The sequence below is a fragment of the Pleurodeles waltl genome, chromosome 2_2 (genome assembly GCF_031143425.1).
Source record: "Pleurodeles waltl isolate 20211129_DDA chromosome 2_2, aPleWal1.hap1.20221129, whole genome shotgun sequence".
Classification (NCBI taxonomy): Eukaryota; Metazoa; Chordata; class Amphibia; order Caudata; family Salamandridae; genus Pleurodeles; species Pleurodeles waltl.
Window position 1 is genome coordinate 576,069,794 of NC_090439.1, and position 17,478 is coordinate 576,087,271.

The window sequence follows — 17,478 nt, forward strand, 5'->3', positions numbered from 1 at the left end:
CAGACCATCTGGACATTCATTGAATGATAACTCTTCCTGTTCCTGTACACCTGTTCACTCCTGCGGGGGGGGGGACCAGAGCTACATGGGTCCCATCAATGGCACCTATGACGTTGGGGATATGTCCAAGGGCATAGAAGTCACCTTTCACTGTAGGCAAATCCTCCACCTGAGGGAATATGATGTATCTCCTTACGTGTTTCAGCAGGGCAGACAACACTCTGGACAACACGTTGGAAAATATAGGCTGGGACATCCCTGATGCCATGGCCACTGTTGTTTGAAATGACCCACTTGCAAGGAAATGGAGCACTGACAGCACCTGCACGTCAGGGGGGATTCCAGTCGGATGGCGGATTGGTGACATCAGGTCTGGCTCCAACTAGGTACATAGTTCCTGGATTGTAGCACGGTCAAACCGGTAGGTCACGATTAAATGTCTCTCTTCCATTGTCAACAGGTCCTCCAGCGGTCAGTACACCGGAGGATTCCGCCATCTTCTCATATGTCCCAGCTGACGGTGCCTAAGAAGGACAACAGCGAAGAACCAGTCACTATTCCTCCAGGTATGTACCCACAGTTACACACAAGACTACACCAGACACAAAACCCTTCCTGTATGTGGGTTGAGTGTAGGCCTCAGTATGTGTGACGCAGTTGAAAATGAATCCATGTGGGCCCCTGAAATGGCGGCTGCCTGACCTCTAAACTGGGACAATGGGATTGTGGGGTAACAACGCTGGCGTTGCACACCGCCACGGTAGGCGGTCGTAGACCGTGGCGCAATGCTGCATTGGATAACATTGGACCCTATGGGTCCCAGGAGCCAATGAACAGGTGCGCCGGCGGTGATGATGATGATGATGATGATGATGATGCGCCCCGCCGCGGACGTCACCACCATTTTTTATCTGTTCAATCACTAGATACCTGCCCTTCGACAGGAGAGGACCTACACGGCTAGTGCTGCTGTGACCTCGGTCTGGAAGCGACGATGGCTGCTGCGTCTGGGGAAAGGGCCCCTGCCTTCACTGCACAAGAGTTGGAGAAACTTGTGGATGGGGTCCTCCCCCAGTACATGCTACTCTACAGTCCTCCAGACCAACAGGTTAGTACACAGGGAGCACGTTGTAGGGGCTAGGCCTGGGTGGACAGGGCTGGGTGGAAGGGGGCAGAAGTCATACTACAGTAAAGCATGGGAATAAATGGGCCACATGGTCAGAGTAGGGAGGGGGCCACTCGCATTGATGGTGCAGTTGGTAATGACTGTTCCTCTTTCCTTGTGCATGTCATGTAGGTCAGCGCCCACCAGAAGAGGGACATTTGGCGTGCCATCGCCAAGGAGGTCCGGACCCTGGGGGCCCACCAGAGACGGGGCACCCACTGCCGGAAGAGATGGGAGGACATTCGCCGCTGCAGCAAGAAGACGGTGGAGGCTCAGCTGGGGATGGCCTCCCAACGTGGGAGGGGTGCCCGTCGTACCATGACCCCCCTGATGTTCCGGGTCCTGGCGGTGGCCTACCCGGAGTTGGATGGGAGCTTAAGGACATCACAGCAGACACAAGGGGGTGAGTACACTCTCATTCTGCGGACTTTGCATGCAGTGGAGGTGTCTGGGTGGGGGAGGTGGGCTCTGGGTGTCCCTAGGCCAGGGCGAGTTAGGTAGGCAAGGCCCCTCCGTAATGTAGGCCATGTGGCACTCTACCCCACCTCAGTAAATTATCAAGTTTAGGTATAGTTGCCCCTGTGGCATCCATGTGTGCAGATTTCCACCAATGCCATGTAGGCCATATCCCAGAAATTGCATGTGCAGAGGGCAGGAGCGCGGCGTTGTGCATGGGGCTGCTGCGTCTGTCTTGTCCGCCAACGGTAGCGGTATGCCATGCACTAAAACTCTCTTTGTTATGTCTCACCCCTTTTCCTGCTCTCCCTGTCCTTTTGTACATCAGCATCAACAGGCGGAGGTACAGTGGCACCGGAGCACGAGGGAGCTGCATCCCACATGGCCATGGAGGGCCACACCACAGACTCTGAATACACCAGTGGGACAGAGGGCGAGGGGAGCTTCACGTCGGCCACCGGATCACCAACCAGCGACACAGACTCGTCCGCCGATGTCAGCACACCTGTGGTGGCCGCACCATCTGTGCGCCCCACTTCTACAGGTACAGCCGCCACCCCCCCTACCAGCACCGCCCTCCCAGCAGCCCCTCAGCGTTCGCCCCGTGCCCGCTCACCCAGGAGGGTGGGCATCACCTTCGCCCCAGGCACCTCAGGCCCTGCCCCAGTCACCCCTGCTGCCCTCAGTGAGGAGGCCATTGACCTCCTCAGGTCACTCACTGTTGGGCAGTTTACCATTGTGAATGCCATCCAGGGTGTAGAAAGGGCGTTGCAACACGGTAATGCATTCCTGGAGGGCATTCATTCTGGTCAGGCTGTCCTTCAGCGAACCCTGCAATCTCTGGCCTCAGCACTGATGGCAACAATTGTCCCTGTGTCCAGCCTCCCCCCTCCAACTTCCTCCACCCAGACCCAATCCCCTGTACCCCAGCCCATCCCAAGCACACCTACAGACCAGCATGCACACAAGTCAACACACACAAGTAGCTCAGGCAAACATAGGCACCACACATCCCACAGGCACTCACACAAGCATCACACCCATACAGACACAGCAACATCCACTGTCTCCACTGTGTCCCCCTCCTCCTCTTCTCCCTCCCAGTCTCGTCTATACACACACCTGCATGCACCACATCTACGGGCACTAGGACTCGCACCAGGACACCCAGCACCACACGCCGCTCACCTGCACTCACCACCTCCACTGCCATTTACACGTCCCCTGTGTCCTCTCCCAGTGTGTCTGTGACGCCACCTCCCAAAGTACCCAAACGCTGGCAATCACTCACCCAACATCCATCCACCTCACGACAGCCTCCAGTACCTGCACCCAAAACAGCTAAAGTGACACCTCCTACAACCACCTCCTCTTCCTCCACTCCCAGACCCCCTCCAGTTACCCATCCCAGTGTTCGTCAGAAACTGTCCCTCTGTCAAATTGACCTTTTTGCCCCCTTCCCCCCCCCTCCAATTCATCAGTCCCGTCGTAGCGCCTCAGCCAAAAAGCCACCAGTACCAGTGGTGCGTGCTCCAGGTTTTTGGAGTGCACCGTCCACCAGGGCAGGCAGTAGGACCCGGAGCCAAGGCACTGGCAGCCCACCCCCTGTAAAGGCTCTGAAATTGGAGAATGGACGACGGGACCGTGTCAAGACTCCTGGTGGGACAACAAGTGAAATGGGATCGAAGGCGATTGGTGAGGCAGCTGTAACTCCAAAAAAGGTGGGGAAGGTCCCGAGTAAGTCTGCCCAGCCTGTTGCGAGTGTCACGGCGGAGAAGTGCGCCATCATTTCCGGCGGTCCAGACACAACCGCCAGCACCATCATCACTGGTCCAGAGCCCAAGTATCGTAATGGGTCCAGAGACCACCACCAGAGTCAGTGCCCAGGAGGGCCCAAGTATCGTAACGGGTCCAGAGCCCACTGCCAGAGTCAGTGCCCAGGAGGGCCCAAGTATCGTAACGGGTCCAGAGACCACCGCCAAAGTCAGTGCCCAGGAGGGCCAAAGTATCGTAATGGGTCCAGAGACCACCGCCAGAGTCAGTGCCCAGGAGGGCCCAAGTATCCTAACAGGTCCAGAGACCACCGCCAGAGTCAGTCCCCAGGAGGGCCCAAGTATCGTCACTGGTCCAGAGACCACCGCACAAGACACAGCCCAGGAGGGCCCAAGTTTCGTCACTGGTCCAGAGACCACCGCCAGAGTCACAGCCCATGAGGGCCCAAGTATCGTCACTGGTCAGGAGACCACCGCCGGAGTCACAGCCCAGGAGGGCCCAAGTATCGTCACTGGTCCAGAGACCACCGCACACGACACAGCCCAGGAGGGCCCAAGTATCGTCACTGGTCCAGAGACCACCGCACAAGACACAGCCCAGGCGGGCCAGGATGCCACAGCCCTGCTGGGCAATGATGGAACGTCATGCCACACACCAATGTCCAGTGTGGAGATCGTCATGCCACACATCAATGTCCAGTGTGGAGATCGTCATGCCACACACCAATGTCCAGTATGGAGATCGTCCTGCCACATACCAATGTCCAGTATGGAGATCGTCATGCCACACACCAATGTCCAGTGTGGAGATCGTCATGCCACACACCAATGTCCAGTGTGGAGATCGTCATGCCACACACCAATGTCCGTATCAGAACCGCCATGGCAAAGCACCGCTGAACAGGGCAAAGACCGCCATGGCAAAGCACCGCTGAACAGGGCAAAGACCGCCATGGCAAAGCACCGCTGAACAGGGCAAAGACCGCCATGGCAAAGCACCGCTGAACAGTCCAGAACCGCCATGGCAAAGCACCGCTGAACAGGGCAAAGACCGCCATGGCAAAGCACCGCTGAACAGTCCAGAACCGCCATGGCAAAGCACCGCTGAACAGGCCAAAGACCGCCATGGCAAAGCACCGCTGAACAGGGCAAAGACTGCCATGGCAAAGCACCGCTAAACAGGGCAAAGACCGCCATGGCAAAGCACCGCTAAACAGGGCAAAGACCGCCATGGCAAAGCACCGCTGAACAGGGCAAATACCGCCATGGCAAAGCACCGCTGAACAGGGCAAAGACCGCCATGGCAAAGCACCGCTGAACAGTCCAGAGACCGCCATGGCAAAGCACCGCTGAACAGTCCAGAGACCGCCATGGCAAAGCACCGCTGAACAGTCCAGAGACCGCCATGGCAAAGCACCGCTGAACAGTCCAGAGACCGCCATGGCAAAGCACCGCTGAACAGTCCAGAGACCGCCATGGCAAAGCACCGCTGAACAGGGCAATGCACCGGGTAGGAATGAATGGCCCACCACATCAGGCATCCTTATCCCATGTGCAGCTGGGACAGTGACAGGACACTACCTTTCACGGGGAGACTCATCCAGTCTGGGCACCAGTCACCCCCCAGTACCAGTATGGACCTGAATTGACTTGAGACTGTGGCTTTGCACTCCCCAGGATTGAACAGTGCGCAAGCCACCCACTGTAGAGACTTGAGAGACTGTGGCTTTGCACTCCCCAGGATTGAACAGTGGGCAACCCACCCACTGTAGAGACTTGAGAGACTGTGGCTTTGCACTCCCCAGGATACATCAATGGGCATGGAGCCCCGTCGTGGATCTGGCTTTGCATTCATCTGGCTGAGGTGCCCCCCCCCCCCCCCCCCCCTTCCCTTCCCCCTGAGGTGCCTGTAGTGTTTCTATCTGATGCCCCGGCATTGTTCTCTCGGATTTTGGTCAGGTATCGATTGTGGGCCTCGCCCATGCATTTTTGGACTGTTTGTGCACGGACATTGTTGTGTACATATCTGCAATACTTCTCGGATTATTTATGTAAATATGAGTGATTTTGGAATACATATATTTGTATATTTTTGTATGACATGTATATTGGCACATTAGAATGTTTGCCCGAAATTCGCATTGTCTTTGCATTCTTCCGGGGGGATTGTGGGTTGTTACTGTGATTTTTGTGACTGCATTGGTGTGTATGTTGAGATATGCGAGGGTGGGGGTGTTTGGTGGGTGTCCCCCTAACTTTTGCCTCCCCCTCCCCCGTGTCGTAGGTGCAGTACTCACCGGTATCTTCTGCGCCTACGTCGCTGTTGGTCGTGAAGGAGCAGAAAGACAAGGGCAGGTAGTATTTGGAGTTCCGGCTCCATGGAGTCGTCGTTCCTCGTGGGATGTGTAGAAGGTGAGCGTTTTCCCATAGCAAAAGCTGTTTCCGCCGTGTTTTTATCCACGGTGAATCCGCCCCGGAAAAGGTGGCGGATTGGCCTGTTGTGATACTGTGGGCGGTACATTGTCTCCAGCCTGTCTGTTGGCGGTGACCGCCGCGCTGCTTGTCTGTACAGCCGTGGCGGGCGGTGTGTTAAAGTGGCTGTCTTTGTTGGTGGTTTCCGCCAGGGTCATAATTCCCTTTTTTTTTGTCCGTCTGACTGTTTGCGGTATTACCGCATCTTTAACACCGTCCGCCAGGGTTGTAATGACCACCTTAGTCTTTTTACATGCGCGACTGAGAAAAGTCCTGTACCTCCTGAGGCTTTTGGCAGTCATCCTTGCCTGAAGAGGGAAGCTCACACGCCCTATATAATTCTTTTTCTTCCTCGTAACTAATTTCCTGCTGCAGTTTCCTCAGTCTGAGGGGCTACTGTGTTCAAAAGCAAATACACGTAGCTCCTCTTTGGCCGCGTTCACCCAGTTGAAGAGATGCCTGTTGGAAAAACAACCAGCAAGTGCTGTAAGAACCGCACTCAATCGTGGCTGTAGATGCCGTGGCCCTGGCTCTTATTCCTTACAAAGGCATCCAAAAAAAGGGTGGGAATCGTTATCTCATTATCTCACTGTCTCAATGTGATGTTCTGTGAGTAGGAGGAACAGGGGAGCAGAAGCAGATGGGCCGGAGAAATTCCAAGCAGCTCCACGCTCCTTACTATGAACAACTATAGAGATCAGGGGCATGAATGATGCCAGGTAGCGAGGGAGCCTTAGCGAGGGGTATTCTGAGCTGCTCCGTTATCCAAGATCAAAGCTCTGCGGCGTGCCTTGCTGTCCTCCTGAAATAGATGCAGTCTGTTATTCCCTTTGATAGTGATCAGCGAGGGGCGCGGAGGGCTCCTATCTCACTGGCCTCCTTTTTATTATGGTCCTCAGTGAGGGCGGAGGGGAGCGGAAAGCTTCAGTGCTCACGCACCCTCCTTTTAGCTCGGGGGAGGAAGGAAGAGGAAGGGAGGAAACATGGAAGCAGGAGCGGAGGGGACCCCTAATAGTTCTACACTCTACTAACACCCCCTACACTCTACACTACATCTACACTACACTCTACTAGCACCACGCCACTCTGGCACCAATGCTGCCACTGCCACTGCCAGGACGACACCTCACCTCCTGTCGGACGGTTGGTGAACTGCTCCGCTTAGGGTTGATGCAATTACTGTGGCTCCGACACCGGGCTTCAGGCTGACGGCACTTCCGACCTGAAGGACCCCCTACTTGGGGCCGCTGCAGATCTTCTTGCGGCCCTCAGGATTCGGCACTCGACTGAGCATCCATACATCAGTCACATCTCACCAAAACGAACCAAACCAAAAAACTGGGCCGCCCCAGCCCAACAGTGAGGCATCTGTCATTACTGTCAACTCTGGTTGGGGAAGGGAGAGGGGTCAGCCTCTGACCAAATCACGTTTCGTTAGCACCACTGCAGATCTTTTGCAGTTCCCTTCAAGATGTGGACCATGTCAGAGAGATTCCCCTGAACCTGCGCCCACTGGAATTTCAGGTCCCACTGCAAGACTGCATATGCCATCTGGCATGTGTCACCAGCCGTGTGCAGGAGGCCATAAGGGCCAGCAGCCACAGAGTCATTCCCACTGAAATGCAGGATAGAAGCTGAACCATCGGTATCATAGTCTGAATGTCCTGGACTCGCTGCTCGGGAGGATAAGCCCGAAACTGCACTAATCAGAACAGCTCTGATGAAAGGGAGCACCTCAGAAGGGGTAAGGTGTGACTTGGGCACATTTATAGTGAAACCCACCAAATGCAGGAGGTCCGCTGTAGTCTGGAGAAGGGAGATGACAGCCTGGAGCGAGTCTGCCTTCAACAGCAAGTTGTTGAGATAGGGGGAAGACTGAAACCCCTAATCTCCGCAGGTGAGCTGCAACCAACGCCACGGTGAACACCTGAGGGGCGCTGGACAGGCTGAAGGGGAGCACTGTTAACTGAAAGTGCTTGTGGCCTACTTTGAATCGCAGGAAATGTCTGTGGGCATGGAAGATGGAAATATGGAAATACGCATCCTGCAAGTCCAATGCTACCATCCAGTCTCTTTGGTCTAAAGTAGACAAGACTTGAGCCAAAGTGAGCATCTTTAATTTCTCCTTTTTGAGAACAAGATTAACGGTTTGAAGGTCTAGGATAGGCCGAAGACCCTTGGTCTTTTTGGGTATTAGAAAGTAGTAGGAATAGCAACCACTACCTACTTCTGATATCGGAACCCTCCCCGTGGCCCCCTTGGCCAAGAGAGCCATAGGGCCTCATTCCGACGGGGCCGGGGACGGAGGAAGCACCGCCAACAGGCTGGCGGTGCTTCTGGGGCAATTCTGACCGCAGCGGTAAAGCCACGGTCAGAAAAGGGGAACCGGCGGTTTCCCGCCGGTTTTCCCCTGCCCCAGGGAATCCTCCACAGCGGCGCTGCAAGCAGCGCCGCCATGGGGATTCCGACCCCCTTCCCGCCAGCCTGTTCCTGGCGGTGTGGCTGGCGGGAACGGGTGTCGTGGGGCCCCTGTGGGCCCCTGCAGTGCCCATGCCAGTGGCATGGGCACTGCAGGGGCCCCCTAACAGGGCCCCATTCTGATTTTCAGTGTTTGCAGACACTGAAAATCGCGACGGGTGCCATTGCACCCGTCGCACACCAGCAACTCCGCCGGCTCCATTCGGAGCCGGCTTCATCGTTGCTGGGGCTTTCCCGCTGGGTGGGCGGGCGGCCTTTTGGCAGTCGCCCGCCCGCCCAGCGGGAAAGTCAGAATGACCACCGCAGTCATTTGACCGCGGTGCGGTCTTCTGGCGGTCTCCGCCCGGCGGGCGGCGCCCACCGGGGTCGGAATGACCCCCATAATGTCCTCATGGAGCAAAGATAGATGATCCTCCGTCAGCTGATCATGTGTTGGAGGTAGAGGGGGAGGGGAGGATTCAAGGTAAGGGAGTAGCCTCTCCGAATGATTTGTAAGACCCACTTGTTTAATGGTTTGAACTGCCAGTGATGGTTATGATGGTGAATTCTCCCACCAACTGGACACCCATGGCCTTGCAGGACAAGATTAGGAGGACTTGGAAGTTGGAGCTGCTAGGGGGTTGGGGCAGACCATGGCTATCTGACCCACAGGGGCCAGTATACACAGAGCACTCATCCACGCATAGCCTGGGGAGCTTGCCCAGGATGGTGGCTGGCCTAGGGCTGGTGTGGTGGTGGGCCCTTCCGTAGCCATCAAAAGGGCAAAAAGCAGACTGGAGACATAATGCAACTGAGAGGGCCAAGGACTTGGCCATGGCCCGCAAGTCCTCAAAGCTCTCCAGTGCAGAATCTACTTTCTTTTCAAAGAGACGGGTCCCATCAAAGGGCATGTCCATGAGGTTGGCCTAAACATCCCCCGAAAAGGCAGATGCTCTCAGCCAGGCGTGGCGTCAGAGTCCCACTTTTGAGGAAACCGTTCTGCCCAGTAAGTTGGTCATATCCAAACAATACCTAATGGTGAACTTGGCTGTATCTCTCTCTTCCTTGACCACTTGAGAGAGAATGGCTAAGGCCGTCTCCGGGACCTGTGGTGCAACTTGTACAACTGTCTCAAAACGTGTGGGAGTAAGAGCCCAAAAGGCATGCGGTGTTCATCGATCGCAATGCCAGGCTTGCAGAAGAAAACATTTCCTTGCCTAAAGTATCCAGCCGCTTGAATTCCCTGTCCGGGGGTGCAGCATGGTACAAACCATGGGGGTGTTGAGGCTTGAACTACTAATGTCTCAGGAGTGGGGTCTTGGGTGAGAAAACATGGGTCCCAGGTTCAGGGTGACGGCAGTGGGCGATTGTCCTGTTCACAGGAGCCCTGTGTTGGGCTTGGACTGGCTTCCCATTAGGACATCTGTAAGGAATTCATTAAAAGGGAGCAGGGGTTCTGGAAATGAAGCTCTGGGCTGAAGCACTTCTGTCAAGATGTTAGTCTTTAGTGCAACCGCGGGTCGAAGATCTCCACTGCACTCTTCACCACAATTGCACAAGATGCTCCTTAATCTGTAGCCAGGTAGGGGTAGAAAGCAAACCAGTGTGTGGAGATGTATCCAGTCAACTGGTGTCGCCCAGTTCCTTACATCAGTCCATGGATCCTTGGCTCCCGAACTGGTATTCTAATAGGTCCAGTGACCCCTCCAAATTTGTTCCCCATGCCCAGTCCTTCAGAATAGGGTGCTGCAACAACCTAAGGTCAATGGGTCCTGTTGGTGCTGGAATCTGTGTCTACAGATGTCTTACCGAGTCGTCTGGTATCAGAAAGGGGCTGGCGCCAATGATGGGCGCCGGGGGCATCAGTGTCAAGACCTGCGTTTGGGAAGGTTGTGTTAGCACGACCGGCGTCGGTCTAGATCTGAGATCGGCTCCAAGAGGAGCTATCAGAGTCTAGACCGTCGGCGCGGAACCTGGTGGGGCTTCATCTGACCCCACGGGGCCTGAAGGCACTCTGGAGGGGTCGTTTCACTCAAATATGTGGTGCATGGCCTCGTAAAACTTGAGCGAGGGTGGCTTCGGCTCCCGGAAAAGGGGGAAGACATGCAGTCGAACCTGGCAACAGCTCCGGAGAACCGTGTCTCGAACGCCAATGTTCCGTTCTCATCACATCGGGCGAGGAGAAGTCAAAGCACGCTTCAACTTTTTATGTTTCTTTTGCCTCTTCTAATGGGACGAAGAGGACTTGGGGCTCCTGGAGCGGTATTGCAACCTATCCCTTGATCAAATGTAACTTGAATATGATTAAAGAATATAAAATTATGAAGAGTGTTTGAGTACATTGTCATTTGGAACATTTATATTTGTTATAAATGATGTGTATCCTCATACTTAAGGCTATATATTTGTTATTTTGCAGCATTTTCCTCAGAACATGTCAGTTTCCTTAAGGCTTCCTCACACAGGAATATACAAGGCTTGATCCACATCTGCATTTCCATGGGTTTTCAGAATGTGGGGTTGAGGTTTCAATGAGTGTGAGCAGGGATTCCCACAGTAGACACAAGGGAATATTTTTAATGAGGGAGATGTCCACAGCATTTGGGCCCAGTTTCAGTCTGTATACCGCAAACCTAAACATGTCTGAAAACTAGATATTCTGAGGAATCCAGCTTGCTTTAGATTATGTGAATACCAAAACATTTTATCAGCCAGAATCCCAAGGTATAGTACAGTCTTTTGTTCTCTCTCTCCCTCTCCACATCCTCCCCGTCCCTCCCTCACTCCCTCCATTTCTGTGAGAGAAAACTCCAGAACTTCAGGCAAGTGGAATAAGTTCTACCTAAAAAAAAAATCTGCATTTTGGTCTTTTGAACAAGCTACAATGCTTTGGAAGTCTGCTACTGTCTAAAGGAAAAAAACAAGCTGCCTCTGGCTCCGTGCTGGGGCACAGATGTGTACTAAGAAAAAATAAATCCAAAATACATTTACTTCTTGCTAGAGCACAAACAGGAATGCTGATTTCCCCACCTTCCCTCAATCCAACCAACAACAAAAACATACATTGAGCTGGTGGGCATGTGTAGGTAGGAAATGTGGCCAGTAAGAGCTGTCCCTAGCCCCTCCAGTAGCCACAACTCATCAGCTTGATCCCTGGACTGACTTCATTCATAAGATCTGTAGAGTGTATCATTAATATCACACACATCAAATCTAGAGGGTAAGCATTTTCGAATGAGTCATGTGAATGCTGTAAAACAGCAAAAAGAAGCACTATTTGTGAAGTGCAATTAAAACGTTCCTCATTCCTACTAAATCCTCCCAACAGCTCAACATTCTTTCAACAGAATACCAAAAAATATTTAGGAATTTAGTTAATGGATATAGGAAAACTTATCAGAACATGTAAAAAGAATGATCAAAGTAGGATAGAACTATCACGTAGGCTCTCATTATCCTAATGAGACTACTGGATTTGGGTGGCAGAATTACTCGCACTGTGGGGGACGGAGTCTGAACCCACTACAGGTGACACCTGTCGGCCTAATCTGGGTTTTGCTCCTGCCTACTAGCAGTGCCTCATCTCCACCCTGGAGCAGGGATGACTGGGCAACCGAGCACGACACAATTGACTCCTCAGGGAAATCGTGGTCACTCTGATCTCGTCCGTTTATCTCAATTACATTAGTCTCACCTATACAAGGACAATCAGAGACAGAATACAATTCAACAAGGTTTTTACTGAAGTAACTGCATCCTAGATAATAAAGCATGTACTGCACGGACGGTGAAGCATAACAAGATTAAAATTGTGACAAGGAGAGTGAAGCATAACAATTACGCTACCATATTGTCACTAGAATCATAAAAAAAGGCTCCTACCTAGCCTATGTTAGAGCACAGCATGTAAGCTCTAGTTCTGCCCTTTGGGTTCCCCTGGGAAGACATCCCTCATACCTGAGCAAGAGGTCTGTAGCCTACCTAAGCACCTGCAGCGAAGCACTCAGCATACAGTCGTGGTCATCTGGCTGGAATCTCCCTCTAACGTACATGGGTCAAAGTAGTGTTTAGTGTTTTTATAATAAAACAGCTGGTGCTCCAAGGGATCCCTACGTAAGAGTGTGTATGTTTCTATGAATACTAGAGACAAAGAGTTACCAAGTTTGCTGGCAACCTATCTTACTGCAGCCTTGAGAAAAGAACAGAGTGAAAGAAATGTCTTGTTTAAGAACGCAGTGCTGGCCTAGACAAAGATCAGCTAGTTAAAGAAAAATAAAACAAGACCGCAAATGTGGGTATTGTTAAAATAATAAACAAAGCTGAATAAAATATATCTAGGTTAAAGTGCATAGCGGCAGGCCTAGTTTGCTAAAATAACGTGTACGAAGCTAGGTGTGGGAAAACACACAGATGCAACTAAAAATATCTCCACAAGATACACGCCTTAGAACATCTGCAACATTTAACTTGGTTTGAAACCACGAGCCCTCTGTGGTGGACGTACACTTAAACATGAACATACAACAATATAAGATTCACAACAGCAGTCTACTATATGAGCAGTACCTTAAAAGTACTCACTTCTCATTACCATTCCAGACAGCCAACTTAAAGACCTTCTTGAAAGCTGTGTTAGAGGCTATTCATTTGGAAAGCTGCTCAAACAACAAGCTTTTGAAGCTTGTTATGCAAAGAATCTTTAAGGACAAGATACCTGCAATGGCCCAGAAGTGAGCTCTGGGACCCCTTATTTAGGAGTCTGCCGGTCCTCTGAAGGGTTCAGCACTGGCCAACTTCCTCCCACCGCAATCAAAGGGGCAAAAGAAAAAGTAGGAAAAGGGATAATTATGCCATAAATGCAAAGGCTGTCGACAATGGAACTGGGGGACCCGGTTTGAGTCTCTGGCCTCAGCTCAACATCCTATGATTCTGAGCAAATCACTTCATCTCCCTGTGCCTAAAAAACAAATTTGTAAGGTAATTGGTGTTCATGTAAAGCACCTCAGTGCCTTTAAGCCAGTCTGTGCATTATAAAAAAGCAACAAAAAATACATACATTTAAATAAAACAAATAAAATGGCTGCGGGGCACATTTAGCCCCAGAGCCATCATGATCATGACATTTATGTGTGTCATAATTGCATCCTAGACACACCCTTTCAAGACAAAGTTATGTCAATATACAAGCCAAGGAAAGATCCTAATTTAGTACTACATAGGTATCTGGTGTGACATATATGCAGAGCTAAACCTTTCAACTGACATACCAAATATCTCACCTGGTCATATTAATGGAAATCCCCCAAAAACTTAAGCTGGAAAAACATTTTTGAAACTAAGAGGCATTTATTCTGCCATGTCAGTAAACACAAACACTACCAATCTGAGGAAGGCTAAAAACAAAATAAACAGTATAAGAAAGGCAAAAATTTCCAATGGCCAAATAAAATCTTACCTCTGTTCCTCTCCAGAGCCAACATCATGCAGCAACACATAATATTTGAGTGTATTTGGTATAAACCATTTTGGATAGGAATAATCACTGCTGTGTTGAATTCTATGTTGTTCTTGTGACAGCTTCAAAAACTGCTCCACGGGTTCTGGTTCACTAGAAGAAACAACAAGCATGCCTGGGGCAAATTAAGGGCAATACCAAAAGTAAAATGAAATCCAACTAAATCTGTAAACTTAAACTTTGCGAATTTAGTGATGCAGCATAAATGGACACTGGGTCTGTTACACTAGAGACAATGGATAATCTGAGACTTTGGGTAGGCAAGAATACTTGCTGTGGATTGAAAATCCTCTTCTGGTCAGAAAGACATTTGAGTTCTGCACTGACACGGTGGCGACTACCTATCACAGAGAGCTTTGGGATAAAGGAGAGGGGACTGGGAGCAGTATAACCTGAGAGTGCTTAAAAGCGCACTTCATTTATTACAGCGCGGGGTGCACATGTGCACATCCCGAGCCAACAGCAGGCCCATCCGAGCCCATTAGAGATCAGAAGAGGCTGGGCTCGGCCACCCCCTCCTGGCTTTGAGCAAAAGGTACTGTTCAATTTCTATCCTTAAGCCTGTATTTTATGGATGAAGGGACTAGTTTGCGCATTACACCTAACCTGTCCACTCTCAGGAGGAAGTGACTTAGGGCCAGATGTAGCAAAGGTTTAGCGACTCGCAAACGGTGAAAAACGCCGTTTGCGAGTCGCTAAAGCCACTTTGCTATGTTGAAATGCATTTTGCGAGTCGGAACCGACTCGCAAAATGCATTTCCGAGTCGCAAAAAGGAAGGGGTGTTCCCTTCCTATTTGCAAGTCGCAATGCAATGTAATTCCATTTGTGACCGCGGACGCAAATGGACTCGCAGTTACCATCCACTTGAAGTGGATGGTAACCCAGTCGTAAACGGGAAGGGGTCCCCATGGGACCCCTTCCCCTTTGTGTCTGGACAAAAAAATAATTTTTCAGAGCAGGCAGTGGTGCAATGGACCACTACCTGCCCTGAAAAATACCGAAACAAAAGGTTTTGGTTTATTTTTCAAAGTGCAGCTCGTTTTCCTTTAAGGAAAACGGGTTGCACTTTGAAAAAAAAAAACTGCTTTATTTAAAAGCAGTCACGGACAAGGAGGTCTGCTGACTACAGCAGGCCTCCATCCCCGTGAGTGCCCTGAATCGCTATGCGACCCCATAGCGACTCGCAGACTGTGTCTGAGACACCGTTCTGCGTAGCAAATTGCGAGTTGCAATTTGCGAGTCGGAAGGACTCTCAAATTGCAACTCGCAATTTGCCTTCTTGCTACATCTGGCCCTAAGTCTAAACCGGCAGGCACATGAAATTAACATTTCATTTGCCTCTTAACCATTGCTATTAGCAATATCCTATGTATGCTAAAATTGTGGACAAACTGCAGTCTTTTATAATTACTGGTTTATTGTGTAATTTTTTGTTGATTATCCTTTCGTTCATCTTTTTGGTCACTATGGGAAAGCCCAAGGCCACGGCGACAGTGCAAGGAGCTGCCATGAACAGCAAGGCGATAAAGAAACCTGTTAAGTGTACTCTTAAAGAGATACATCTGCTGACAGAATCCATCATGGGCACAAAAAGTCCAAAGGATGAGACCCAGGGGGTTTCAGATGGGGAACCGAAGCATGCCCCATATACACTTCCCCACCTATTAAAAAAGAAAGTTGTCAGGAAATCAACAAGCAGGGCTTTACCCTGTGCCAGGTCCTGCTCCAGGTACTCGCGCTGACAATTTAGGTAGCCCCACCCCCTGCAAATCCCCTTTAATGCTAGCTATACTTTGTAGCAACCACTTTCTACCATTCCAAGAAACAGCAGGGATCCCAGTTGTTATGGAGGCTATTGCTGGGATGGCAGGTTTTAAGGCCCCATTAGAAGTGCCACCACCCTACCCTGACAACCCTATGGTATTAATAAAGGAGTTGAGGGCAGAGGTAGGGGGACGAAAATCTATGATACTTCAACTAACGAATATGGTGAAGCAATTGCTACAGCTTCAGCTGAAACTAAACTACCAGTTTAAGCAGTCCAAGTAATCATAAGAAAAGGGCACTGGAGAATTCCCCAAGGCCCCTCATGTCATGCAGTACTTTGAGGGGGTTGGGTGAGAAAACCCTGAGGTAGGCAAGCAAGGGGCTCTGCTCTGAACACCACAAGGAATGGGTACTTTGGGGAATTTAGTTTTGAGATGAATTTGGATGACTGCCAGCCACATAACTCTGGTAACGACAACCTTGAGAGTAGTTGTCTGGGAGCAAATACTGGCACCTGCCCAGTAATTTTTATAAGACAGCCCAACACGCCCAGTATAGGGGTTTGTTATAAGTACCACAGATATGCATGGACAATGTACCTTACTCCCTTATCATTGAAGGAATGAGGGTGTGGACTCAAAGAACAAGGTAATTCACCGGACACAACATGTTAGGGGCTGAAGATCGATCATTCGGGATTACGTCCTTAGGGCCACAAGATGTATTGCTCACAACTGTAACTTTGACTGCATCAAACTAAGCCTCACTGACAGGAGACTGGCAGATAGCTTGGTGGAATTCAATGCTAGGACTAGCTCCTCTAAATATTTTATCATCCATTTCTAATATCGAGGGGCAGAAAATCACCCAACTAGTGTTTAACGAAATCCACACCATCATGTAGGTGGTGAATCAATAATGGGGGAACTTGATTGACTGTGTAGAACAAGTATCATCCTTCCACTTATCCACTCTGCATTGCTGGAGACCACCCACTGTAGCAAAGGGTATAACATGAGTGGAGGCACGCCAGCACGGAGGCCAACACTAGTGCAACAATGGACCCTAGCCAGAACATCGACTCACTCAATGTTTAGGAAATCATCAATCTATATAATGTCCAGGAAATTGCCACTCTTGCAGCCAAAACAGCTCCTTCTGCAGAGCACAGTTTACTCAAATCAATACCTACACACGAAGTGACTGACAAGTCAACAGTTGTTTCCTGGAATGTGGCAGTTCTAAGGTCCAAAATGGATCAACTGGATTGGAATGACTCAAGTTTCATATCTGCCTATTTCAGGAAATGTGGAGTACTGATTCGATGTTTAGGGCTGGGTACATTAGCTATTGAATTCCAGCTATTTCCAACTTCTGTGGGCTGCCCTTTGGACGTTATTAATATGGATTAGAGCCTCACTTACTTGCATAATTCAGAGATTAATTACGGATTCCCCTGATATCTTGGGAATTAAATCAAGGACCCCTAAGAACCTCAGTATGGATAATTACAATATCTACACGAGAGGGATCAAGGGAGGGAAATAGTCCAAAACACTGCAAACTTTTGAGAAACATTGGGAAAAGAGTAAGTACCACTCACAACTAATGTTGGCAGGGGATTTTAAAACTATTACCGAGCCCCTAGATAGGGATGATACTAATCTAACTAGAGAAGAAGATGAGATACGGGCTATTCTTCAATTGGATTTAGCCGCTGGTAAAAAGTGGACACAAGCAGCCATGTAAATGATGGCCTTTACCTTAGAACTCGGGCTTAGGGCAACCATTGGCAAACCTAAGTTAGATAAAAGGGGGGCATTCACTTATAATAAAGCTAATTGAGCAAATCGTATCAATTATGTTCTGATCG

At 50.4% G+C, this 17,478-nt stretch overlaps 1 protein-coding gene across 3 annotated transcripts in view; it reads right to left on the reverse strand.

The window, feature by feature from the left end:
* Positions 1-17,478, reverse strand: part of TRAPPC8 (trafficking protein particle complex subunit 8) — a 1,010,076-nt gene that overhangs the window by 867,768 nt on the left and 124,830 nt on the right. For all 3 annotated transcript variants that reach the window (XM_069220084.1, XM_069220082.1, XM_069220083.1), the window contains one exon: positions 13,778-13,952. In XM_069220084.1, coding sequence (XP_069076185.1) covers positions 13,778-13,952 — 175 coding nt within the window. The remainder of the gene's footprint in view (positions 1-13,777; positions 13,953-17,478) is intronic.